Raw genomic sequence first — 27,978 nt, 5'->3', positions numbered from 1 at the left:
CGAACGGGAGCAGCATAGTATTTCCGCAAGAAGCACTGATTTCTTACATGAGATCGTCAGTGTTCTTGCGGAAATTCAAGCGGCCAGTGTAGACAGCTGGCAAGTTTTTCGGCAAAAGCACATGCTTTTGCGGAAAAACTTGCCAGTCTAGACACAGGCAGTGGCTTTGCCTACACTGCAGGGCTTTTGCGCAAGAAACTTTTTGCAGAAAAGATCTTCCACAAAAACTTCTTGTGTAAAAGCACGTCCACACCTCAAAAGCACATCGCAAAGGCAATGTGCTTTTGCACAAGAAGGTGCCCACACTGCATGGATACTCTTGCACAAGAGAGTACTGATGGCCATTCACAGAATGTGTTGATGTGCTTTCTGTGATAGGCTCTTTTTGCACTAGAAACCTCTGGTGAGCATCCACACACACCTTTTTGTGCAAGAACGCTTGCGCAAAAAGGAGTTATGCCTCATAGAAGGAGATATACCTACACCATAAAAAGCACAAAACCCCTGTAGTGTAGACATAGCCAGTGTCTTACATATTTATTTTGAAAATAATGTAAAAGAGTCACACATCTTGAAAAATATCATGAAACTCACATCTATGATATATTTTATGTTTTGGGGAAGTACAGTGATTCTCACATTCTGAATCTGAAGCTAAATAAAGACACTGAAATTGGCATATCATTTTTAGTAATTTGATAGGTTTCCTGTGAATAATCTCTAAAGCAAGGCTGGGCAAGATGCAGCCAAGGGGACGGATCTGGCCTGCCTACCACTTTGATCCAGCCTGTGGTTTGCATCTGGCCACTTTCTATTTATATCCTGCTGCCCGTACCACTGAATTTCCAGGCAGCGGCTCAGGCAGCAGGATCCTATTTAAATGGCTCGCAGCTCCCAGTCAGAGTGCTACCCTGTCAGGGGCTGGAGCCACGAGCCCTTTAAATAGCCTCAGCAACCCTGAATGGCTGCCAGGCAACACAGCACCAGTGGGGCCGGGAGCCCTTTTCTGTGTTTATAATTCAAAAGCATCTGCCCCAGACAACTTTGGGGGGAGGCTAGTCCCCAGCCCCACTTCTTCCGCCTCAGGCCCTGTGCCTTCTGGGATTGGAGCTAGCCTGTGACCACATACCAAAATTCATGAAGTGGCCCCTTTGTGAAAACGTATTGCCCACCCCTGCCCTAAAGATATATAATGGGAGAAATAGTGGCTTTAACTTTTGCTTAAAGAATAAAGGATGATTGCTGAAATATTGACCACATAAAATACCATAATATGTAAACCACAAATTTATGACTATTCCTAACTGTTTCTATGCTTTCGTGTGAGAAAGAACTTAGGAATGTTTGTTCTTACCGAACTCATACTCCCGGAAGTGTCGAGTACTAGACAGACTACTCTGTCTTTGGTCTGCAGCAGTGTGAAGGAGGTCTCATATGGGGGACTACTGCCATTTATTGGAGAGGAGTTGCTGAAGTCAGAAGAGTTCATAATGACTTCCCAGGTGCTTTTGTGGTTGCACATTTTGTTCTGCATATTTACAGCCTTTTCATTATGAGTGTTTTGATCACAGAACTCAACCACCTACAAAAAGTCAATTGGAAAAGAAGAATGATTACTGAAAAAGCATGTGAACATGTGTAGTAGCAAATCCCAGTCTACTATTGTTCTGTTGTTCACCGCAACCACAAATACACAACATTTTTGATAGTTAAAAGGCTATAGAGAGTAAAATCCTTGTATGTCCTGAACTTTGGAAAAATCATTGAAAAAGTACTAACTGATTACACCAGCAGCAAATATCATGCAAGGAGAGAGGAGGTAAAAGAACAAGTTGTAACCAAAGTTCCCATTAATTTTTTTCCATCCTTGTGCAGAATACATTTTGTTATGTGTACTGGGGCATGTGCAGATACTCACAACCAATAGAAACACATGCTGCTGACTGTGGGTGGCTGTAGGAACTCTGCGAATCAGCTAGGTGGCATTTGAATCTCTCCTGGGCACTGTCCAAATGCACAGCTCACAGGGAACACTGGTTGTAACCAAACTCAGGACTGCCCAGAAAGGAGAACAAAGCTCTGCTTCTTCTGAGAAAAGCCTGGTGACAACCCGTAGTCTGAGTCAGCGCGCAAGCCTAGGAAGCTCCTTCATGGAGGTAGAGCTCCTGGGGACTCAGAAGCAGCATAAACTGTTGGACGACCCTGTCTGAAATTGTACTTTTATTGTTTTTGTTCTTGATTTCTTTGGACCTTAACACACTGGAAAGGGAAGGACTAAAGTGTGCCTTGGCTTTTCAGGGGTCTCAGACTAGCCCCTAGCCCAGAGGTGGGCAATAATTTTTGCCCAGGGGCCAATTCAAAATTTTTCGAACTAGCCCAGGGCCACCCCAGAAGGGGCAGGGCCTAAACAGGAAGGGGGGGGGGCTAACCCACCTTCAGACCATAATTGGACAAGGCTTGGCATGATCCTCCGCCCCCAGGCCAATTAAGGCTTGGGGGTGGGGAAGCGTGTGAAGCCTCCTCTGCTCTCCCTCCCCTTCTTCTCCCCTTTCCTGCCCCCCCGCCCTGAGAGCAGTGTGCAGTGATTCAAAGCGCCATGTGCTCCTGCAGGGTAGGAGGAGGCTTTGGGTGCTCCTCTTCCCCCAGGCCCTAATTGGCCTGGGAGCAGGGGAGCAGCAGGGTCTCCACGAGCCAGATCCACCCAATTGGTGGGCCGGATCCAACCTGCGGAGGCTCTTTTGCCCACCCATGCCCTAGCCCTACCCCTTCCACCCAAGGCCCTGTCCCTTCAAGAGGCCCTGGTGCCAAAGGCCTCCCCCTCAATATTGTTGAGGGCCCTGCAATCCAGTAGCTTTTCTTGAAACTTTGCAGCAGGTGGCAGTGGTAGCATGGTGGCTGCTGGAACACTGAGCAGTCTTATTATTCATATACTTGACTAAGATAGAACTATAGACTGCTTTTTGCAGGCTAGGCCCAGTGATAGCACAGGATTATGCCTCCAATAGAAGAGTTTATGCCCAAATCAAGGTGGCCATTTTAGACTCATTGGATATCTCAGAGAACGCATTCCACCATGATATTTGGAGGGACAATCTTCTCTGGGGATCTGGCCTTGCATGGCAGCACAGCAACTCCAGGCGGTGGCTAAAACCTAAGATAAAGACTGGGGTTCAACTAATTGTAATAGTTTTTCTTTAACAATTTACTGGACTTAATACGAGAAATATGGGAGGAGCAGGGGCCCCAACCTATAAAGATTGTGCAATATGTCTTTGCCCTTTGCAAATGATTAGAAGTCTTGGGCACCTTAGAAAGAGAGAATCTCCTGAATGCCCAGCATGCCAAAGAGACTTCCTAAAACAAATCATCTCCAAGTGTTCAATGGTAAGGATTGGGGCTAAGGAGAGACTGTTAATCCAGTTGGCTCACCTCACTGGATATGGAGCAAATTTGGGCCTGGGGAGGGAAGAACTGGAAACGCAGCCCAGAAATCAAAGGGGAAGTTTTTGGGCAGTGTGAGGGGTTGAAAGAGGCTTGGACCTTTGAACAAAGAAAATTCCTCCTGTTGTTTTATTCCTGCTTTCATCAGACTATATTCTTTGTAATTAAACAGGAAGCAACAAAGAAATCATCAACTTGTCTTAATGGAAACAACTGTCAAGATCCCAAATATTGGCTCCCCATTTGAGTCAAAAAGGGGCAACAGTACTTACAGAAGGGAGGCTTTGCATGTACATTATAGATGCCGGGGCATTTTGTATTTTATCTGGTACAAATTTACATCCAGCTTCATACAGCTTTGTTTGTTGATCATATTTGCACTGCCTGCGTATGCAGATGTTTCCCGTGCAGCCATCAAATCTGTATTTACCAGTGATACTAGCTGAACACCTGAAGGGACATGAAATAGAAAGATGCTTAATTAACCAGACACATACAATAAACAAATAATGATCTTCTGTTATTTATTATTGGAATTATTGGAAGGAGGTGTAACAGATAATTCGAACTAAGGACTTAGTTTGAATTACCGTTTAACTGCTGCGTGTAGCCGCGGGCAGTTAGTCCTGACTAGTGCATTTAAAAATGGCGGCCGGACGAGAACATGCAAATAAAGCCCAGGATATTTAAATCCCAGGCTTCATTTGCAAGTTTGAATGCCTACATTAGCCTCCCTAGTTCAAACTAGGGAGCTAGTGTAGACATACCCTCAGGTATGTAAAATATAGAGAACATTGTCATAAGATAATAGCCTTAAAGTGGTTTGATAATTGGGTGTGTATCTTAATAATGTCCTTTTTTAAAAAACAACATGAACTAGTAAGACTTTTTTAGAACTTTCTAGGCTCACTCCCCAGAGGAGCTTGAGAAAACATTCTTATTTATTATATGCTAACTGCTATTCGATAAAGTTATAGCAAATAAAAATGTAGAGAACAGTAACTCAGATCTGCAATTGGACCTACATTAAAAACTCATGTAAAGATAAAAATGTGATAGATTATAAAATGAGAGTGGCTGCAATTCAGTGACACTGATCTGTGGGTAGCAATATTGCTAAACATTGTCCTATAAACTTCTATTTTAATCATATGAAGAACAATTCACAAGGACTCTTCACACAGTGCTCTAAGTACAGACCACATAGAGATAACCAATATTGGACAAATGACATTGGATTGTTTAAAATTTCATCAGCTGAAGTAAAAATTTAAAAACACTATATAAATATTAAAATATAATATATAAATATATATAATATATAAAAATACCTAGTTGCTTCAACACTCGCTATTCCACCATTTACAGACACATAGAAAGGTGCATCATTATTATATTCATCAAACACTCCCCAACGAAGATGGGCCCATTCATGGACAAAAACTTTGGCTGTGGAAGAGCAGAGTATTTGTGAATTCTAAATACAACACTTTCCGATTTACTTTATATGTCAGTACATCTGTGTTTTTCCACACTTTTTTTCTCGCGACACAGTGGAAGAAAATTGTTGATGCTTGTGACCCAACATAATTACATATTTTGACTAGAGTGCGGAGGCCAGGAATGAGATCACTGTGTTCAGATTAACTCTTCCAGACTATTAACAGAACTGGAGTAAAGATCTATTACCCCTGTTCATATATAGTAGCTTCTGATTATTCCTTGTATCAAGCAAGGTGTCTTGTGTTACCCATAAGCGACAAGGAGCCCTGTGACATCTTATAGACGAACAGATCTATTGGAGCGTAAGTTTTCGTGGGCAAAGACCCACTTCGTCAGATGCATGTTACCCATGTTATCTAAAATAAAAATTATTGGTTCTCATATAACACAAAGAAAAAGATGTATATTAGAAAACCACAGAGAAGTTAAACTTCAGCTCAGAGTAAAACTAAGGATAACTTAGTTAAAGCAGATCAAATATAGAAGATTAGAAAACCAAACGAACTCACCAAGACAAACATTTTCTTGCAGATGCTATTAATGCCATTGACAAGGAGAATGTATATAGTGTGGTCTTACTAAAGCTTTCTATTAGAGATGGAGCAAGGAAGCGGAGCTCAGCTCAGATTAAATTTAAACCGGAATTCAAAGTTTGAGTTCAATGTCCCACCAGCCTAGAATTTGAGTTGAAATTTGCCTTTACTAGAGTCCAGTAAAATGTTCCAAAGAGTTTTTCTGTCCCCAAAAGGCCAAAACTCGGATGAGAAAGACAGTTCTTGTAGGATTTTCAACATTTTAGGTCTAATGCAGGTTTGTTTGGGATTTGAATCCAAACAATCTTGCACCTTTACCATTGTTTGGGTTTGAGCGACTGGTTTTTCATAGACCTATTTTGCTTATTAATGGTCTTGCATAGCAATGACAGTGCAGTCAAAAATGTACTGAAGAAATCAAAATGCAATATCGTTAATTCCTTGTGAATGTACACTTACAGGAAGGGTAGCTGGGCCAATGTGACTTTCAGAAGTTCTAATAAAAACCATCAAATCCTCAGAGCAGGATCAGCTCATGAGAGTTTGGTCTATTCTAGAATCCACTGGGACTAATTTTTACTTGCATGGTCACCAGGTTACACCCATTGCCAATCTCCAACTAACTTGCTGCTCCGTGTAATGTTAGGACATATGGTATTTCCAAGTCAAAGCAATGATTTAAGAGGTAAAACAGCCCTCACTTACTATAAAATATTAGCTAAAATTTTCAACAGAGGCAGGTAATTTTAGGTGCCCCCATTTCTGAGTGTCCAACTTAAGACCCCTGAAGGGAGGAAGCCTGATGTTCAATACTTTTATAAAAAAGCAGGTTCTTTTTGTCACAGATTGGGAAATCAAAAACTGAGGCACCCAATTCACTAGTCACTTTGGAAAATCTTGGCCATGGCATATTTATATAACAAAAACAGAAAATTAAGGTCCAATAGATGTTACCTCGTGATCCATAGATATTTTGCAAATTGTCATTTAACAGGAAGTTGGGAGTGAAATGAATATATCGTCCCTTTCCCCCACATCCTCCATATTGCAGCGTGTAGGGATCGTCTCCATACTTCAAGAAAGGATCAGCCACAATAACATCTGCCTAAAACCAAAATGATCCTTGTTTAAAGAGCAGCAGGAAACTGAGATGATTCTGTTGAATTGGCTCATCCTACAGCTTTTACTCAGGCATCACTCCCATTGATTGTTCCCCGGGGTCAGGACTGGAGACAAGAGGGCAATGCAAATTCTAAAAAGAACAATTTATATTTCTACATTATGGAAAAAAATAGGACTTGTCTATACAGTGAGGTAATGCGCATGACAGGGCTGATTTCTAAAGTGCAGCATCACATTAAAGTGCAATAGGGTACATTTAGTACACCTGAGCAGAGCCTACAAGAAGCAATTAATAAGCAACATGATAGTGTAGTTTAGAAATCGCACCCCCGCAGTGTACATTACTTCACCAAATATACAGGACCCCATGAACAGAAAAAAATATTTTTTATTTCTGAAGAGTGTTCTAAGTTCTTACCTTATCATATGACTCTGTTTTTACATTTAAATACTCAGTTTTTGACTGCCAATGCAGAGGAATTATAATTTTTACAGCCTTGAAAAAAACCCTCTGTTTTGTAGCATTGAACAAGTAATTCGACGCCTCTTTCACCATGGCCTGATAAGGAAAGAAAATATTCATGAATTGAAAATTGAAGTGGAACAATTTAGTTTCACTAGGAAACAAGAGTACACAAAGTAGCAATAAATATGTAAGGACACAGAAGGAAATCAACCTTTGCCATGGGAAAGGCAGCAGAGGTTATTTCCCTCATGGAGCAAGAAGAGACCAAATTATAACTCTATAAATGTCTGAATTGCTCCTAAGGCAATACAACTATACACTGTCCCTTACTCTGGGCTTATGATAAAAACCACAATCTATCCCTGACAGAGAATCTTCCAAACATGGAATTTCCTCAAAAAAGTTACATGAGCCTGAGGTAAGGGATGGTTCAGGCCTGGACCAGTCTTTTTCATTGATCAGCAAAGTATACTGTGATGCTTGATAAATAAATTAAAATGATAAATAGTAAATAATAATCTGAAGTTCTCTTTTGCTTATCCCTGGGATTCCTCTTTCCTCTGCTCCACTTCTGTTAATGTCTACTTTTTTCCTGTCTCTACCATTGGCACTACTTTGTCACTGTTTTCATATTACCCCTTTCATTGCTCTCCTACCCTATTTGAGTAGGTTGGGGATTACTAGATAATGGCAATGCCCTAGGGTTGCCAGCTGGTTTCAACAAAAATACTGGACACACTTGACATTACATTAAAATCTACATTACATCTTATTTAGAAACTACCAGACTTTTATATTTTCTCATTTATATTTTCTCAATTTGTTTCCCGAACAGAAAGCTCTAATGCGGGACTGTCCGGTTCAAAACCAGACACCTGGCAACCCTACTATGCCCTCCCCCGTTTATTGTTTTCTTTCACAGCAACTTAATGCTCAATGTCTAAATCAGGTGAACCTGGAGCAACAATCTACATTGTGAAATTGAGAAGTAAAGAATAACTAAAAACAGAAATATCACTATATACACCAATGGTTTTTAAGAATAAATGCCTGCTAGGATGGGGAAAGGAGGGATAAAAGCAAACTTTGTAGTGAAGGTGCAGTAAATTGCTACTAAATGTCTATGTTCTGGAGTTCTTCTAGTCCAGGGTAGGGATGTTAAATAATGGTTAATTGAATAATCGATTAACCTCTAGCCCCACTCCTGAGGAGCCCCCTGCAACTCCATGCTGTTGCCTCTGTAACTACAGCGTGGGGTGCCAGGCAGGAGCTGGTCTGTGAGGGTAGCCAGTTTAAAGACCAGCTCCCCTCACGGACCAGCTGTCAGTTGCCCCATGCTGCTGCCTCTGACACAAAGGCAGCAGCATGAGGTAGCAACCAGCCCTTGTCTGGTGGGAATGTCTGAGTTCCAGAACCCCACAGGAGTCAGAACTGAGCCGGGCTGCCTGCCTGACTCCTAATACACTTTAAATGCAAAGCCACGGTGAGGGTAGGTCCTGGATCCAGTGCAAGCTGGGACTAAGTTGGGCTGATGGCCAGCCAGCCGTCTCAAAATTTTACTGTCCAGGGAGAAGATGGGAGGGGGAAATGCGTGTAGTCTATAGCATTAACCTACAGGTTGAACTTCCAAAATATGGGACTCTGTGGTCTGAAAACATTCAGAGAGCACCAGCACCCAGGAGTGTGAACCAGCTGGGAGCTCCACTTGGTCTCCTACCCTGGGTGCCGCTCCAGCTTTTCTTGTGGAAGGGAGGATCAGCACATGTGCACTTCCCCACAAGCTGGATCCAGCATGGCACCTCAGGGTGTCCCCCCCCCACACACAAGAAGCTGGTGCTGGCTCCAGTCTTGCAGAGGGCATGATGCTGCATCACTTGGCACAGGCGCCCCATTGTGGGAGGTGGGGAGTGCGGGGGAGCCCGTTCATTGTACGTGCCACTGAAAATCATTTTGCATGCCACTAATGGCACATGTGCTGTATGTTGCTCACTTTTGTTCTAGTCTAAAGTGCTCATGATTTGGAAAGAAATAAAGGAGGCGATAAACAGACTCAACCTGAGCCCAAGCAGAAATATTCCTGTTACACTTCAAGAGATCATTACACCCATTTCATTTGGACCAGCACTCAAAAAGAAAAATTCAAGACAAGAACAAATGTAATAATCCTGGAATTGATTTAGCACCTATGAAAATTAAAAAACGAAACAAAACTTGCTGAGATATGAATGAGAGTTGGAACTGGTCTTTTAAGATTACTGCTACTTTAGAGGTAGAACTAACCAAGAAGACTGAATGTCACTGACAAACACCAAAGTTCTTACCTGTATGTTTTTGATGATATTCTCATCTTCTGGTAACTCAGGATTAATCGCAATAACAATATCCTCATAGCCACCATTTTTCAGCTTTACCATAGAACCGCTCACTACATGTAGAAGAAATAAAAGAATCAAGGTCCTGGACACCCTCATTGTCTTTCCCCACTATTTTTGTTGTTAAAACGAGGGCACAGCAGAGCTATTTATACCATTACTTTATGGTGAGAACTTATAGATCTGCAACGTAGACTGGTTGCATAACTGTGTTCAACCTCTTGGTGTCAGGTCACATATTAATACACCGGGGAAATTCCCAAAGCTAAACCCAACCTGTATTTCCTTATCCAATTGATGCATCTTTGAATTACGTATGTCATATTGCCATATTATTGTAAATACGTTGTAAGGCATTTACAGTACAGTATGGCAAATGATCAACTTGTAATCACTGTAGTTTGGCATCTCTGTTCAATGCAACAGCTATGTACCACTGAATGGGACAAATGGAGATTGAGTGGCAAAAGCAAATCAGTGCTAAGCTATGTAATTTGGCAGAGATGCTTTAAATAATACCATATACATTTGTCATTCCTGCCACTATTTGAAATCTGCTAAATCTACTATATAAATAAAAGCAGCGAGGAGTCCTGTGGCACTTTATAGACTAACCAAAGTGTTGGAGCATAAGCTTTTGTGGGCAAAGACCCACTTCGTCAGATGCATGTAGTGGAAATTTCCAGAGGCAGGTATAAATATGCAGGACAGAATCAGGCTAGAGATGATGAGGTGGATCCAATCAGGGAGGATGAGGCCCACTATTAGTAGCTGATGTGGCGGTGTGAATACCAAGAGAGGACAAGCTGCTTTTGTAGTTAGCGAGCCATTCACAGTCTTTGTTTAATCCTGAGTTGATTGTGTCAAACTTGAAGATGAACTGTAGCTCAGCAGTTTCTCTTTGAAGTCTGGTCTTGAAGATTTTTTGCTGCAGGATGGCTACCTTTAGATCTGCAATTGTGCGTCCAGGGAGATTGAAGTGTTCCCCCACAGGTTTTTGTACATTGCCATTCCTAATATCTGAGGGTATGTCTACACTACAGCACTAATTTGAACTAACTTAATTCGAATTAGTTAATTCAAACTAAGCTAATTCGAACTAGAGCATCTAGACCTAAAAACTACATTGAGTGGACCCTGAACCGGGGTTAAGGATGGCCGGAAGCAGTGCCAGCAGGGCATCAGATTAGGACTTAGAGCGTGAAGCTGCTGTCTCAGGCTAGCCGAGGACTGTGCTTAAAGGGACCCGACCCCCACCCCGGACAGACAGTTCTCAGGGGTTCCCCACTCACTTGTCTAACTCGATGAGGGACAGCAAAGCAGTCCTGGCTTGGAATGCCCTGAGTGCCTGCACTCGGCACATCACAGCACTCGGCCATCAGCTCGGCTGCACTTGCCGCAGGCTGCCAACCAGGGAGGAGGGTCAATCGGGGGGCGGGAGGAGAGCTTCCACCCCGAGGAGCCCGCAGAGCCAGCCCAGTCCTCCCCATTGGGGGCTCGTACCCCAGTCCTCCCTCACCTCCTTCCACTTACCCCTCCCTAGCCCCCCTTCCTGATGTACAAAATAAAGGACACGTGTGTTCAACAATAGAAATTCTCTTTATTGAACAAAACTCAGGGAGACTGGGAAAAAGAGGTGGGAGAGGGGAAGAGAGAGGGTGGGAGAGGAGAGGGCAACTAAAATTATCAGGGGTTTGGAACAGGTCCCATATGAAGAGAGGCTAAAGAGACTGGGACTTCTCAGCTTAGAAAAGACGAGACTGAGAGGGGATATGATAGAGATCTATAAAAGCATGAGTGGTGTGGAGAGGGTGCATAAAGAAAAGTTCTTCATTAGTTCCCATAATAGAAGGACTAGAGGACACCAGATGAAATGAATGGGTAGCAGGCTTCAAACTAATAACAGAAAGTTCTTCTTTGCAAAGCAAATAGTCAACCTGTGGAACACCTTGCTGCAGGAGGCTGTGAAGGCTAGAACTATAACAGAGTTTAGAGAGAAGTTAGATAAAGTCATGGAGGTTAGGTCCATAAAAGGCTATTAGCCAAGGGATAGAAATGGTGTCCCTGGCCTCTGTTTGTCAGAGGCTGGAGATGGATGGCATGAGACAAATGGCTTGGTCATTGTCTTCGGTCCACCCCTTCTGGGGCACCTGGTGCTGGCCACTGTCGGCAGACAGGCTATTGGGCTAGATGGACCTGTGGTCTGACCCAGTACGGCCATTCTAAGCTCAGGGCTCAGGGTCAGGGGTCTCACTGGACCACCTTGATTTTCATGCAAACCTGCTCCTGGGTGGCCAGGCTGGCAGCTATCCTGCCCTAGACGGCCACTTTTCTGTGCCTAGTGTGGAGGTCGTGGATGAGGTCCACGATGTCTGCACTAGACCAGGCGGGCGCCTGCCTCTTGCGGACCTGGGCAGGCTCCCGAGAGCCGCCAGCCTGGTCCCGGGAAGAGGCGGAGGGCAGGGTGGCAGCAGGTGGCCGGCTCGAGCCATGCCAGGTGCAGGGTCTGCTGGCTGGGTGCTGGCAGGCTTGCACCTGGCACGGGCACCATAGCCAGCCCGTGCCCCTTTAAGGGCTCCGGGGCCAGAAGAGTTTCCCTGGTGGGGCAGAGTTTCCCAGGAGTGGGGGCAGAAGAGTTTCCCACCAGGGAAAGCTGGGGAGGGCTAGCCTCCCACTAGTTCGAATTAAGGCATTAGTCCTCGTAGAATGAGGTTTACCTAGTTCGAATTAAGCGCTCCGCTCGTTCGAATTAAGTTCGAACTAGCGGTTTGCATGTGTAGCGCCTATCAAAGTTAATTCGAACTAACATCTGTTAGTTCGAATTAACTTTGTAGTGTAGACATACCATTTATTCTTTTACGTAGGGACTGTCCAGTTTGGCCGATGTATGTAGCAGAGGGGCATTGTTGGCACATGATGGCATATATTACATTAGTAGATGTGCAGGAGAATGAACCAGTGACAGTATGGTTGATCTGGTTAGGTCCTGTGATGGTGTTGCTGGTGTATATATGTGGGCAGAGTTGGCACCGAGGTTTGTTGAATGGATTGGTTCCTGAGTTAGAGTAATTATGGTGTATAGTTGCTGGTGAGAATATGAATCAGGTTGGCAGGTTGTCTGTGGGCGAGGACTGGCCTACCTCCCAAGGCCTGTGAAAGTGAGGGATCATTGTTTTAAATGATGATTGTAATAATTATTGTAAGTAGTAATAAGTATAATGTATTTTGAATTTGCAAGAAGAAATGGTGTTTAAAAGTAGTAAGAAGGAATTGTTTTAGTAAGGTTTGTTGACCTCTGTTTGCTCTGTAAGAAATCTTTGCTCTGCAAGAAGTCTTGCTTTTGAAATTATTTACTGTTCTGTGTGTGAGTCACTGTGAGTGAAAGGAAGTATGGTATGGTAACAGATAAGGGCTAGGAGGTGCTAGATGGGAAGAGTGACCAAGAGGCAGCGAAGATTCGAGATGCACACCCAAACTATCAGGGTCATTTCGATGACTGGAGAAAAGCAAACTGATGACTTGAAAGTACACACCCTTGAAGATGAGATAAAAGTGGAACCAGAGAGGTAAGATAAGAACTGTGTGGTGGAAATTCCAAGAAACTACACAAAATGGTGCTGATTGGGGGCAAGCTTGATTATTTTGTGATTAACAGCTCCAGTGAGACACAGCAAAGCCCCGCAGATTTGCAAGGGAACTTACTACTATAAAAGAGGGGTGTATTGCCATGGTCCCTCCCCTGCAGGTGCTGCCCTTCTGCTTCACCCCTAGAATTCCCTGGCACCTGCAACTTCCCTTAGCCCTGCACCCTCCTGGTGCTCCCCCTTCCCTCACTGCCTCTTCCCCCTTTGCCCTCTTTTTCCCTGATGCCCATCCCCTCACCACCTTCTGCCCCCATTCCCCTCATGCCCCTGTGCCCTCACATGTCTTGCTCCATCCCTGCCTTCCTCATGCCCACCCCTTCTTTCAAGCCTTCTCCCAGCACCTCCCCCTCAAAACCCCAATGCCCTTCCTTTCTCCTCTCCCAGCATCACTCTGTCCCCCCTCCCACTGACATCTCCCCTCTTGCCTTTTTCCTCATTATCTGCACTTTACCCCCTGGCATTTGTCTCTCCTCCACCCTGTTCCTTGGTGCTTTCCCCTTTCTTCTCCTGACCTACCCGCTCCCACTTCAGCACAGGCCTCTTCCTCTCCCACCCCTGCCTATTTTCCCCCTTCTCCTTTTCTCTTTCCCTTACCTTAGTCTAAGCCGGCTTCTGCCTTCCAGCTTGCCGGGCTGGAGTCAAAGCCAGCCCAAGCTACAGGCCGGCCGGGACGTAGCCTGGGGTTCTTCACTTTACGGGTACCACGCGGTGCGGCCGGACTGGGCGGGGCCAAGGACAAGGCACCGTGTGCAGAAGGGGAGTTGTGCAGTGCTTCCGGGATGGGTAGGGGGCGGGGCTGAGGACAGGGCCAGGGCTGGGGCTGTGGTCCCAGGGGCAGAAGGGGCACTGCACGGTGCTGCTGGTCCAGGGCCGAGGCTGGGGCTGGAACCCCGACCCTGGGTGCAGAAAGGGAGCCATGCAGTGCTGCCAGGCCGGGTGGGGTGAAAAAACAGCTTGGGCTGGCGTCTTTGGTCCGGCCCCAGCTGCTTCCGCTGCACACACACACTCTCTGCCCCAAAGTGCCCTGTAGATGGCCGCGGGGAAAGTGACGGGCTGTGGTACCCCGTCTCAAATCCCCCTCCTCCTCCAGCAGCTGCTAGCCAGCCCGAGACATTAGGGTGTGTCTGGGCACACCCATCATACCCTGTGCGCACGCCTATGGTTTGTTCTGCAAATACATTGGGGCTTCATATGCATTTGACAGAGGACCAGCCCCTCCTGCCTTCTGTGAAGCTTCACCTGGCCACTGAAGCTCACCAAGCAATGCTAAGATTTGGTAATCATAAGATCCAGCTGCAGAACCATTGTGTGTGCGTGTGCGTGCGCAAAGTAGTTCTCAAACTTTTTGGCTCATGGACCATATGGCTCAATGCAAACCTTTCCATGGACCACCAGTTGCTAATGGAAACTCACTGTTAATTACATAATTATGCCGGAGCCATTTTGCTAGTGCTGCAGCTAGGGAAAAGGTTTAATTTAAATTAAGCAGATTTAAGAGTTTTACTTTCTCCTGTTAGTCTATCAAATTTCATTTTAAATAAGTAAAATATTAATCTATATCCAACACAAAAGGTTTCAATGTTTTCTTTTTTAAAGGCAGAGGTGGGGGACCTTTTTTGGGTCGGGGGCCACCGACCCACAAAAAAAATCCGTTGGGGACCTAATAAGTGAGAAATTCCTCCAAAAACCCCCAACCCTCACTGATTTGGCCCCCAACTGAGACACCTCACTTCTCTGGCATTCCAGTCCAATGAGGTGAGGAGAAGGGAAAGGAAGGACACAGGTTCAGGGCTTCCCACAGGTCAGCTTTACTTTTTTGGGATTCCTGAGTTAGTGGATTTTGTAGACCTCCTTAAGCTCTAGAATGGGGACAAAAATGAGGGGTTCAGTGTGCGGGAGAGGGCTGGCAGTGAGTGGGTTAGGGATGGGGGTGCAGGATCTGGTCAAGAAGTGGGGTGCAGGTGGGAATGAGAGTGTGATATTTGGATGGGAGGTAAGGTGCGGAAGCAGGCTGGGAGTAGGGTGTCTGGCCAGGGGGAAGGGAGCAAGAGCAAGGGAGGGTGCAGTGTGTGGCCAAGAGGGAGGGTGTAGGACAATGGGAGGCGTAGGAGCAAGCTGCAGGTGCGGGGTCTTGGTGGGGGGAGGGAGGTGAGTGAAGGGGATTGGGGTACAAGGGACACTTACCTGGCTTCGTGCCCTGTTGCAGTGGGGAAAGCCTCAGGACAGCGCATCACTGTGGTATGGGGAGGGGCAGGGAGCTCAGCTCCCTCTTGGCCAGTGAGTAGCTCCTGGGCTCCTCACTCCCATGTCTGTCCAGTTCATTTACCCTACCAGAGATGTTGGCTCCCAGAGTCCCCCCACAGCAGGACTCTGAGGCTGTGTCTAGACTACACCCCTCTGTCGGCAGAGGGATGTAAACAAAGCACTTTGAAAGTGCAAATGAAGCAGGGATTTAAATATCCAGCTCTTCATTTGCATAATTGCAACATGGCGCTGTTTCAAACAAGCGCCATTTCGAAATTGAAACTGCAGTTTAGACGCAGTTTTTTCAACAACAGGCAACTTTTCGAAAGATCCTGTATGCCTCATTTTCTGAGAAGTACGGGATCTTTCGAAAAATCTCCCTGTTGTAAAAAAAAAAAAAAAAAACGCATCTAAACTGCGGCCTCAGTTTTGAAATGGCGCTTGTTCGAAACAGCGCCATGACGCAATTATGCAAATGAAGGGCTGGATATTTAAATCTCCGCTTCATTTGCACATTCCAAGTGCTTCATTTACATCCCTCTGCTGACAGAGAGGTGTAGTTTAAATGTAGCCTGAGGGACGCTTCACATGCTATGGGTCAGCCATGAACAGTGCAGCACTGGACACTAGGGCTGGTTCTACAGGGATCTCTCACCTGGTGCAGAGAAGCAGCTGGCCCTGGGGTGGGGTAAGGGAGTTGTTTAGGCAGGGATCCCCTGCTCAGTGCTGAGATGCAGCCACCTCTGGGGTGGAGCGGTGTAACAGCAGCACTGCACAGTCATTTGGTGGGTTTCAGGAAGAACTGTTGGTTGACACTGACCTCAGTTCCCTGATGTGATGCTAAAGGGGTCGATGTTCTGTCCACAGCTGGGGATCGGAGGGGGGGGCAGGGTTTTGTTTGTTAGAGCGGGGGGTGATTTCAGAGCAACGGCCTGACCGAGGCATCCCTGTCCTCCCTGAGAATAGGCCAGGCCTGCTCTCCCCTTGCATCAGTCCAGGGCTTGCGCTCTGTCCATCTCTCTGTGCCCTGCTTCCTGGCATGGGTCAAGTTGTGGGCAGTCCCCAGGGTCTGCTCCTTGCACAGCTTTGCCTGTGAGGAGGGGTCACACTTCATCATGTGCCCCCAGCTCTTACGATCTCTGAACCTGACCCCATCACACCCCAGTCTCCAATTCCCCCATTGGCTCCTCACCCTAGCCCCTGCTTTCCCTGCCCTTGGCCCCCGCTCTCCCACTCCTTCCATGGGCAGGGGAATCCCAGCTTTGTGCGCAGTCCCTGTGCTGCCTATGGCAGCAGAAGGGGAGCTGGGGCGGATCTTGGGGGCACTGGGGTGGCCTCCCCCACCCCACTGCTTTCTTCTCTCCCAGCCTCCCCACTGCCCTTGACACCTCACATCTCTCTCGTCCATCTCGTGTGGCGTTGGCTGCTCGGAGATGGCCCCGATCGGACCCCAAGGGTAGAGTGGCCTATTCCCACCACCCCTACCTGTGGGTCCCTGCATGCCAGCAGGGCTGGGGCAGGTGGAGCAGCTAGGGTTGCCAGATGGCTGAAAGAAAAATACCGAACATCCCCTCCCCCCCCCCAAAAAAAAAACACCGGGAAAAAATTTTTTGAAGGAGAAAAAAAAGGGGGGGGAACGACCAAAGTTGTTGAAAAAAAAAACCACAGCTATCGGGGAGGGGGAGGGGGAGGGGGACAGCAATGGGGCTGGCCGGGGGAGATGAGGGAGGGGCAATGGGAAACAGGGCTGGTCATGGGGGGCAGATGGAATGGGGCTGGCTGCGGGATATCGGGGGAGGGGGGACTGGCCGGAAGGGGGTGGGGCTGGCCGGGAGTAAGGAGGAGCAGGAAGCACAGCTGGGGGGTATAGGGGGCCGCGAGGGTGGCCAGGAGGAAGGGGAATCGAGAAGCAGAGCTGTCGGGGGAGATGCAGCGGAGGGAGGGCGGGGGCGGGGCGGGGAGAGGTGCAACAGTGCTGGCTGGAGGAGACAAGGAAGAGGAATGGGCTGGCTGGAAGCAGACAGAGATGGGGGGAGTTGGGGAAGATCAGGAGGGGAAGTGGGGGAGAACCAGCCGGCCGGGAAGTGGGGGAAAATTGGCCAGCGGGGAGCACTGACCTGGGCACTTGCTGCCTGTCCCACGCAGGGTCCCGGCAACTCACAAGTGAGGAGGAGGCTTCTCAACCAATTGAGGGCTCACGGCAGCAATCACAGTCCTGCCTCCCAGCTGGGACTCCCAGCCGCTCCGCCCGCCCCCACTAGGCTGCTGTCCAGTGCGCAGCCGGAAAAATCAGAAAATACTGGACATTGCACATGTCCGGTATTTTCTGATTTTTTTTTTTACCGGACAGAGCATGCAAATACTGGACTGTCCGGTACAATACTGGACACCTGGCAACCCAAGGAGCAGCAGTGGTACTTATGTGGGGGCAGGGCCTCAATCCTGTGGCTCTGCACAGGCTCCCTGTGCCGCCCTGAGGGGAGGCAGGCGTGGAGCTGGGGTGGCTCTTGGGGACATCGGGGGCAGATGTGAGTGAGTTACCAGATCTGGTCAGGGCTTTCTTCACCTCCCATCCCCTCTCCTCCCCCCCCCCCCCCCATGCGCCCTCTGAGCCAGAAGCTGGAGCTGGTGCTCCAAACCTTGTGGCTGTGCATGTGCCACTGGATGGAGGAGGAGGAGGAGGCTCTGTTTGAGCCACCTACCACCTGGGAGGCAGCTGCCAAATACTAGTGGTCCGAGGCCTGTACTTTGAGAACCACTGCTCTATTGTACTCTTAATAAAGGTGATATATTGACTTATCCCCTCAAGAAAGATTCTGTGTGGTTCTTATAAGCATTGCAGCTATTTACTTCAACAATGCATATCACTGTGGGCTATACATTATACTTATTATTTATAGTAATTATCATAATTATAATTTAAAATAATGTTCTCTTTTAGACTAAAGCATGTCTTTTAGAAGGCCAAGTCCTGAGGTGAAGACTTTCACTGATAGTCATTACAAGAACCAAGGACTGGAAGTTAAAGCCAGACAAATTGTAATTAGAAATAAATCACACATTTTTTAAGAGTGTGAATGATAAATCTTGGGAACAAGCTGCCAAGAGAAGTGGTAGATTGTCTTTCTCCTTAAGATTAAGGAGCCTAGTATATTAAAAGAGATTAATGCCTAGTATATTCTCTCCAGGAAGGTATTTATGCAACATAATAAAGTCTTTTCTACATTTTTTAAAATCAACTAAATAAATTGAGCTTCTAAAGTCTCTCCTGTTAAGATTTTTCACTAACTCATGAATCTGTTTTCTGAACTCTTTTCAATTTTTCAGCATCCTTTTTAAACTGCAGACACCAAAACTGTACACTGTATTTCTGTATTGATCTCACCAGTGCCATTCATAGAGGCAATCTTCTCCCTGTTGCTAATCTCTACTTCCCTTTCATACTCTCAAAATTTGAATTAGACCTTTGGTCACATCACAGCCCTGAGAGCTCATTCTGAGTTTTTGTGTCCACTCTGATCCCTAAATCCTTTTCAGTCACTGCTTTTGGAGATAAAGTCCTCTATTTTCCCTGGGCTCTTCTTCATTCTTAGATGATCTTACATTTGGGCCAGTCTAGATTCCCAGTCAATGACTAGTGAAGGGTATGGTATGCATGTGTTCATTTTAAACAAAATGTGGTTTGGAAAGCAGATATGCATAAAGAAGCATGCTGTGGCTCACCACCCTAGGAACAGTCTAGAAAAGGCCAAGGGGAGGAGGGGGGAACTCAACATGTGCAGTGGAGAAGTACAAGCATGTGACAAACAAAGCCATATATGGAAAAGTTGAATCTGATTGGTTTAGAAGTTTGTGTTATGTAACCTGTTATGTAAATGCCATGTGCTATAAAACAGCAACAGGCAAAGGAGGGGAGGAGGGCTGATTTTAGTACCAGGGCCTCTCCCTTTGTGCACATTGAATAAAGTCTTGTTGAATTGAAGTATCGAAGACCTTTGATTCTGCCCAGCACCTGACTCTCTGGGAACCACAAAATCCCAACAATAGCATGGCCTCATCATTAACCACTCTGCCAATCTTTGTGTCATTCCTAAATTTTATTTGCAGTGATTTTATTTTCTTACACATCAGTGATAAAAGGATAAGATCTGTCCTGAGCTGCAACTCCTGGCCATTCCAATGAGACAAGATTTGACTGAAGGAGAGGAAGTATAAAATAATTTCAGGCTCCCTGGAAGAAATTGAAGACCAAAAGGACCACAGGAGGGGTGGTGATACCGAGTAGCATCTTGTGTTCAGTTGTTTAGTATTTCTCCATAGATCTGTGACTGTTTAGAAGTGCTTCTGTAAAGTCTATGGTCTCATTCTTTTATCCCTCATGAAGTAGCCACAAGAGTAAAATTGAAGAGAGGACATGGAAGAGCTACTGGGGAGATTAGCTCAGGTTCAGTAAGCCTACAAGCAGATGGGAGCCAAGGTTTGGGTCTAACGCAGCCTGGTGATCATCCACCATGAAGAGCTGTACATCCAGGGCAGTAACATCCAAGTTGTCATGCTTGCCAACATTACCCATTTCCAATCTTACATTACCCATTTCCAATCTCCTGCAATTGCTAAGCCAACTCTCAGCAATTATGTACACTTTATAATTTATACTGATTGCTCACTACTTCCTCTTCCCTCCTTTCTGTTTTATATTGTTCTTTAATTTCTAATTGCTACCCTCACTTCCCATCACAAGCAGCCCTGCCTTTTAACCAAACTTGTCCTCTATTGTGATTGTGGCTTTTTGGCCATCTAGTAAGCTATTTTTCAATAGCTCTCAATTTTCATTCCCTTCTGTCCTAATTTTTACTCCTAATCACCTTCATAGAATCATAGGGCAGGAAGAGACTCAGGACTTTCCTCAGTTTTGGGAAATTAGACCTTTTAAAGCAACAAATATATAGATTTCTGGTTGGGATGCATCTGTGTTTTGGATTAACTTTTCTGCCTCTGGTAGGCCTCCACTTGCTCTCCCACATTGCACTGCTTCATACTGGTGGACCGACTCATCTTTGCACCTGTGTCCTCTGTTGCTCCCTCCAGATGTTACCTCCCTTTTAAATGCACACAGCCAGGTTCACCCAGCTTCTGACTACACAATCCCAAAGTCACATACTCTTCTCAGCATTATAGGAGTCATGCCTCCTACTTTCACACAGATCCCTGGGGTACGTCTAAACTACATGCCTCCGTCAACGGAGGCATGTAGATTAGCCAGATCGGCAGAGGGAAATGAAGCCGCGATTAAAATAATCGCGGCTTCATTTAAATTTAAATGGCTGCCCCACTCTGCCGATCAGCTGTTTGTCGGCAGATCGGGGCAGTCTGGACGCGACGCGCCGACAAAGAAGCCTTTCTTGATCGGCACAGGTAAACCTGGTTTCACGAGGCATACCTGTGCCGATCAAGAAAGGCTTCTTTGTCGGCGCGGCGCGGCCAGACTGCCCCGATCTGCCGACAAACAGCTGATCGGCAGAGCGGGCAGCCATTTAAATTTAAATGAAGCCGCGATTATTTTAATCGCGGCTTCATTTCCCTCTGCCGATCTGGCTAATCTACATGCCTCTGTCAACAGAGGCATGTAGTCTAGACACACCCCTGCAGAGATCATGGAGACAGCACAATTCTGTCATTACAGCAGCCACCAGAATGCCAGGGTATCTAACCAACAACAGAGGGGGATCACTCCTGAGGCAAGTTCCAGAGCCACAACAAGGGAAGGATCTCTGGTAGTGTCGTAGAAAAACCCAGGGCAATGCCAGAACATTCTCTCAGCATGTGCCCCATCTATCTATCCTGAAAGGGCCTGGGTATTGTCTAAGGAGACTACCACCAGCTATGTTGAAGGTATTACCAAAGAAGCCAAGAGATCAAAGAACTCAGCCCTGACCAGAACTCTGAGAAGATTTTCCTTGAAATTCAGGAACTTTTCCCCCACACAAGATCCTGAGGCAGAGGTAGCTTAGAAGTGGGTCTTGGAGCCCAGACAGACACACTTGCACTGTAATGGCACGTGCACTGGAGAATTTATGATCTACAACATTTATTTCTGTTATATCAAATTCCACAGCCATCAGTCAAACCAGGTTCCCCCTTTCAGGTTTGATCACCATTTCCCTAATCCAGGGGTCTCCAAACTTTTTTAAGAACAAGATCACTTTTTGAATTTAAGTGCAATCCAGGATCTACCTCAAACCCAAATACCCTTGCCCCACCTCCTTCCCACCTCTTCTCCACTGCTCATGCCCTCCTCCCTCCCCCATCCTCACTCACTTTTATCAAGTTGGGGGCAGGGGTTCATGTCTGGGGCCAGGGTTTGGAATACAGGCCCTGCACCTACTCTGGCCCTGCACCACACCCAAAAGCAGCCAGTAAACTCTCGTCATCCCTGACCCCCCTCCACACTGTGGAGATGGGGTACCGGGTGGCGGGAGGGGGACCCTGACATCAGCACACACACTCTTCCTCTTTTTCCCATGCCCTGCACAGCAAGCAGGAGGCTCCCAGGGGTAAGGGACACCTCCAAGGCAGACGGCAGGAGCAGCACAGCAGTTCTGAGAAGGGCAGATGAAGTGCCAGCACTTGCTAGCCTCCCGGCCAAACCTCTCAAATTCACCTGTCAAATGTTCCAAGATCTACCAGTAGATCCCAATCTACTGGTTGGTGACCACTGCCCTAATCCCTCTGGCTCAGGTGGGTGGCACTGCAAAGGTTGAAAATCACACTCTTTGTAATGCAGGCATGTGTACTGAAATGGCAGAAGCTCATGAGCTGGATCAGAACTTAATGACCAAGGAAGAAAGCCCAGCAACTAAGGGCTGGATGGGAGAAGAGTGGACAGACCGTTCCTGATGTGAGGCAAGAAACTGAACTTGAACTAGAAATAGGCTGAGAACTGCAACCTGCTAGTGGCCCTTGGTGGGAAGGCTGACGTGGATATGTGCATTGACTGGAGCCCAGCCGCTCTCATAGGAAAGAGGGGCTATTGTTGCTGGGAACTTGCCTGTAAGGAAGAGGAATAAAGGCTGAGCCAAGGGGAGGCATGAAGGCACTTTTGTGTTGATGTATCAGACCGGACTGAGGGACTCTGGGCACGTCTACACAGCAGCATTATTTCGGAATAATGGCTGTTATTCTGAAATAACATAGTTCGCATCCACACAGCAAGCAGTTATTTCAACATAATGTCGACATAATGTTGAGCTGGAAGACTTCTTACTCCGACTCCTGTAACCCTCATTGTACGAGGCATAAGGGAAGGCAGAGGAAGAGTGCTCTTTCTTGGACTTCCTCCTATGTAGACAGCACCAAAAGCCAAAATACGCCATTTCGACTTAAGCTACACAACTGATGTAGTTCAAGTTGCGTAGGTCATTTCGGCTTTAGCCCTGCTCTGTAGACATGCCCTCTGTTACCTGGGAAGAAGATGAATGCTTTGAAGTGACTCAGCCATAGCACCATTACTTCTACAGCTGGATCAGGCTGAAGATCATTGTGGGGGAAACTGAGGAAGAGAGATGCAGTGCTGGATCTTGAAGGAGTGTTCAGGGGTGGTCAGTCTTGTAACAGAGACCATCCCAGCAGCAGAGATGTCATGTAGAGCTATTGCCTGGCATCCCACGCTGACCTGCTGTACAACCCACCTTCCACTTCCCATGGTCTCACTTACCTCTCCACTGCCATAATACAGCTCACTGTGTAGTATTCCAGCCATGGGAGTGCCACCTCCCTTCTAAACCACATTCAAGCACAACACTATTCACATTTTGGAATCTACATGGAACAGGATGCCAAATTAATCTTCATGCCACACAGCATATAAAGCCAACTGTAGCAAGCCTGGGAAATGCTATTTTGCATGGCAGCGGAAGAAGGAAGTATGGCTCTGCACTGAATTCACTAATGGACTCCTTCATGGACAAAGTTCTTATATTGCTATTATGACAGATACCACTATCTCTTATCAGTGGTCTTATCAAACTGCACTTTGGAAAGAGTGAATATGCTTTAATAATGTTATTTTAAGGGACAAAGTTCACCCAGCTAGAGGCTCAACCATAAGCGTACTTGTGGATTTAGCAAGAAATTATTGGTGTCTTGATCAAATGACCCAAGCCATGCTCATCAGATAGAAATATAGAGAAAAAGTGTAAGCATAAAACAATGTGACTTTCATTTTACAGTTCTTTATTGCTTCTATTCCCTGCTTTTCATCTTCCATTCTTTCACCCCATTTACCTCAATTGTTTTAACCTTTTCTCTTATGTCAGATCTGTAGCCCTGTCTTTTTCTTCTTTCCCCTGGATCCTATCTTCTTGTGTCTCTAGTATTTTCTCTATCTCTTCCCTACCCAGCAGAATCAGACAGGTTCATAGTAATAGCACAAAATCAAGAGGGAGGCACTTGACCTGCATGATTAAAAATAATGAAAGCTATTAAAATAATTATCCTCATGGTTTTTAATGGGGCCTGTCCCTTTAAATCATGCACACAGTTCTCCACTACAGCTGTTCACTGGGGCTGCCTCCTTGTTTGGAAGCCAGCAGGTATGTCTCCATGATGGTGCCTGCACTTAAGAGAATATGGGAGCTTAGCAAAACAAGCCCTCCCCCCACCCTCGTGGTAGAGACAGGTTGAGCTAGGAGCAGGCAGGAGAAGCTGTGTGGAGGCACTGATTAACCAAGTCATGGAGAGAAAGGGAAGCTGTCCTTGGTATCCTACCCTAAAGCTGGGGAGCATGATGACAGGGTGAATAGCCAGTCTCTTTCCCTTGGTGTGTCATGTGGGGAATGCCCAGCAGTCCTCCTGACAAAAGACTAGGAGACAGGATGAAACAGTTCCCCTATGCCTTCATATTTCTCTTCCTTCTGACTCTCCCCTCATTTTTATCCCTTTCCTATTTCTTCTCTGAACTGCTGCCTCTTTCCCTCGTACCTATTTCCCTCTCCTCCTTTAGTTACCCAGAATCCCATTTTTTCTCTTCTTCCCCACTCAGCCTACATACAGGCACAGTAAAAGTTGGGGAATTCTTCAAGTCCTCCTGCTCTATACTCTAAGCTTGGACTCCCAGCTGTCAAGGGTCAATCAGTCTTCTCTTGACATACAGCTCCAGGGATCTTCAGAGCCACTACAGCTGTCCCATGTGCACTACATGCTCCTGAGTTTCTTTCTCCCCATTCCAGCTGAGCTCCTTCATTCCTCTGTAGCCTTCTCCATTACATCTCCTCACCTCCCATTTCTCCACTTGTTTCTTTCCTCCCCATTACCTCCTTTCAGGTCCTTTTCACCCCATTGCGACTCTTCCCACCTGTACTAGCCCAAAAGTGTTCAAAGCACCAAATGAAAATCTCTCTTTTACTGCTTTTGTAGGCACTTCAGACTAGGCGTGTCAGCAGAGGCAGTCAGCTTCTATTGGCCAGAGCATGGAATAGCCACAAGCACGTCTGGGAGAGGAATAGGGAAGAGCTGGAGAGAACCTTGTTCAGGGAGATTATTTTTTGGCATTGTGAGAGGCCCAAAGTGAGCAGCAGGAATGTTCTAAGAGCTCCCTGTTTCTCCTTCTCCTGAGATTAGCCTACCCTCTCTTTTTTTTAACACTCTGAACCTCACTGAACTTGGCTGTACCCAAATGCTCCCCCTGTCAAGGAAACTCCCTTTTGGGGTACTGAAACTGTTGCTAGGACTTAACACTACCAGCCATTTGTAACACACACAGCCTGATTCCTGAATGCCCAACTGACAGGTGTCATGGAGCTGCAGGAACCCCTCCAGGGTGTGTTCCCCATTATATGCTCCCTTTTACTGCATGATGTCTCCATGGCAACCTATCTGGCCTAACACCTCAAAATCAGGTAGCATTCAAGCCTTTGTGTTATGTTTCCCCATCAAGCACCCATAGTCACTGACTATGCATAACCTAAGAGAAGCAGAACTTTGGTGGTAAACAGTATTTGTCACCTCTGATTTTACACGCTGCATCAGTTCTGTCTCTGCAAACACCAGACACAGAGGCACTGAGCATACTCATGCACACACACACACACTCAGAGTCTGGTTTAAAACAGGATAACTAATGTGTATTAGCTACCCCACTGTACAAACATAGTGCAGACATAGCTCTTTAGTTTTGCTATGGGGTAAACTAGCTGAGTTTCTTTATTCCGAGGCGGGGTACAGTGCTTACCTTATAGTAAACATGATATTCCTCGTCTCCATTTAGTATGTGATAGAAAGAGAACTCTCCCACCTTTGTCATTCCCCTGTAAGAAAAAACATGCAACTTTTAAAGGTGCAGTGAACAGAAAACAAAATCACATTATTGATATAGCAAGATATATTTATATTTTGTGGAACAATTCCAAATCTTCTTCAAATTTACACCTTCTAATTTGTATACACAAAGCATGGTTTTCTTTATGAACAGTGGGTAGAAAACAGATTTACAAGCACAAATGATGCTTGTGTATATAACCTCACTTTTTATATGTACCAGTTTTTATGAAAAATAATGGGCACAAATGTAGAGGCTGCCTTGAGATTCCTTTGACATTATGGGAGAGGTATCATGGTAGTGTATGTACAGTGATACAGTTAACATCTCATCAGTGGAATTATAATTCTTAATTTCTAGTAGAAATGGGCAGACGAGGCAGTATTTGGGCTAGGTTTAAGGTAACATTTGAGTTGAACAGAATTATTTCTTATTTTAAGGTTCAATGGTTCCAGAAATCTAGGAAGAATTTTTTAAGAGAGTTTGACTCCAAGTGGCTGAAAACAAATTTGCAGGTTCATTTTTTGGGGCTATGTCTAAACTGTGGCACTATTTTGGGACCCCCAAAATAGTTATTCCATGTCTTTCAAAATAGCTTTTGAAATAATGGGTATGCAGTTCCAGCATCCCTGCAACCCTCGTTCCACAAGTTTTAAGGGGCATTTCGAAATAAGCTATTTCAAAATTACCTCAAAATAAGCTACGCAGTTTGTATAGTGTATAACTGTGAATAAGATCCTGAGTGAATAATCCCCTTGGATGGCAGCATTCCTGAGAAACTTCTTTCACAGGCACTCTTTAGTCTCCACTAAACACACAGTACTTGGCTATCTCTGAACCAGCAATCAGGTGAAACCAGCATGAAGCTTCTTCTTGCCTCAACATATCCTCCCAATGGATGCACTTCTAAACCAGCTCTTAGCTTGCTCCCTCCAAATGCCATGACACGTATGACAGCTGAATTATAGATATTAATCATGTTAGCAGCTACAGGAAACCTCACCATATGTCTTCTTTTGTATATAGATTTAAGATCTTATTTCATTCAACTTAATTACAGCTTTTTTCATTAGATACCTTATATTTGAGAAAGTTTGTCTGTCTGTCTGTTTGTTCAAGAATTCCTAAATGGTAAGAGCTACTGTAATGCTGATAGTCGGAACAGAACTGGGAACTCTAGAGCTTAATGCATGAGCCTCTACAGGTTTAACTAAAAGCAAGTTAGCTCTCAGGTAAACCTGTAGAGCAAACTTATTCTTTCTCTTTGTAAGGCTATGCCTACACTGCAGCACTATTGTGGGATACTTCCAGTATTCCAAAATAGCTTTTCCACATCTTTGAAACAAGCCTGTTATTTTGATATATAATGGAATCACTATTCTGATGTCCCTGTAAACCTTGCTCCACGAGGATTAAGGGACATTTTGGAAGAGTGGTTTATTTCGAAATTAACTCAAAATAAGCTATGCAATTTGCGTAGCTCAAATTGTGTAGCTTATTTTGAGCTAAGGGTGCAGTGTAGATGCACTCTTAAGTGGTCTAAGTGACACTACATGGGACAGTACTCCACACCCAGAAGACATGTAGGTTAACAAGGACCACAAATTCAGTATACAGCTTCCTCTTATCAAATTCTTAAAAAAGCAAGATAAGGGTTAGGTTGTGTCAGGAAAATGAGATGCGACTTAAATAGAATTGCTTCTCATTAAGACAATAAGACCATAGAGAACAGAGACAATCACACAAAAAGTGAAAGGGGCTGGCTGAAGTGCACCCCCTGCCCAGGACAGCTCCAGCCCTGAGCCTCCCACCCCGTGGCACCATTTAGCTCCACCCCTATTCATACAGGAACATTGAGGATTGTTCCTTCACCAGGGAGTGGAAAGAAAGTTCAGTTTGTTGAATTCCTCACTCTGGCTGGGGAGCACAGCGGGCAGACGAACCTGGATATGCACCCAACTGGAGCTGCAGTGGCCATATAGAGGTACTTCTTATCTGGTCCATGCCACTGTGGTCAGAGAGGGCTGGAGTAGTCATCTCTCCCTGTGGCAGCCTGCATACTGAACCCCTCATCCCCTGTTCCTCCCCACAGCAATGATTATGTGAAGCATTTACATTTTATTTTTATTTTCCAAAAAACAAAAATTAATTGAGTTAAGGACCCGAGCCAAGGTGGGTAAATCTTCTAATACTGTATATATAGAACATATAATCAAGTGTAATAAAGTTTTAAGTGGCACAAGTTTAGGGTGTATATATATGTGGAACATACAATGCAGTTTTAATTTATTCTGGCCATTCAGGTATGCAGTATGGTATTGTTATTGTCATGGTAGGT

General features: G+C 45.7%; 1 protein-coding gene across 4 annotated transcripts in view; it reads right to left on the bottom strand.

Annotated features, from left to right (window-relative positions):
* The window catches only part of LOC102456534 (calcium-activated chloride channel regulator 1-like), a 56,094-nt gene that overhangs the window by 19,473 nt on the left and 8,643 nt on the right, over positions 1-27,978 (bottom strand). For 3 of the 4 annotated variants that reach the window (XM_075937127.1, XM_075937128.1, XM_075937129.1), the window contains exons 3-9: positions 25,554-25,629; positions 9,387-9,490; positions 7,018-7,158; positions 6,432-6,582; positions 4,773-4,890; positions 3,714-3,891; positions 1,355-1,582 (exon numbers count right to left, since the gene is read on the bottom strand). In XM_075937127.1, coding sequence (XP_075793242.1) covers positions 1,355-1,582; positions 3,714-3,891; positions 4,773-4,890; positions 6,432-6,582; positions 7,018-7,158; positions 9,387-9,479 — 909 coding nt within the window. In that variant the 5' untranslated portion in view covers positions 9,480-9,490; positions 25,554-25,629. Of the gene's footprint in view, positions 1-1,354; positions 1,583-3,713; positions 3,892-4,772; positions 4,891-6,431; positions 6,583-7,017; positions 7,159-9,386; positions 9,537-25,553; positions 25,630-27,978 lie in introns of those variants that run through there. The other variant, XM_025183172.2, reaches the window with a different exon arrangement.

The sequence above is a fragment of the Pelodiscus sinensis genome, chromosome 9, assembly GCF_049634645.1.
Source record: "Pelodiscus sinensis isolate JC-2024 chromosome 9, ASM4963464v1, whole genome shotgun sequence".
In the NCBI taxonomy this organism is placed as follows: domain Eukaryota; kingdom Metazoa; phylum Chordata; order Testudines; family Trionychidae; genus Pelodiscus; species Pelodiscus sinensis.
Note: the sequence above shows the minus strand (reverse complement) of the source record. Positions and strands in the feature narration are given on the sequence as shown.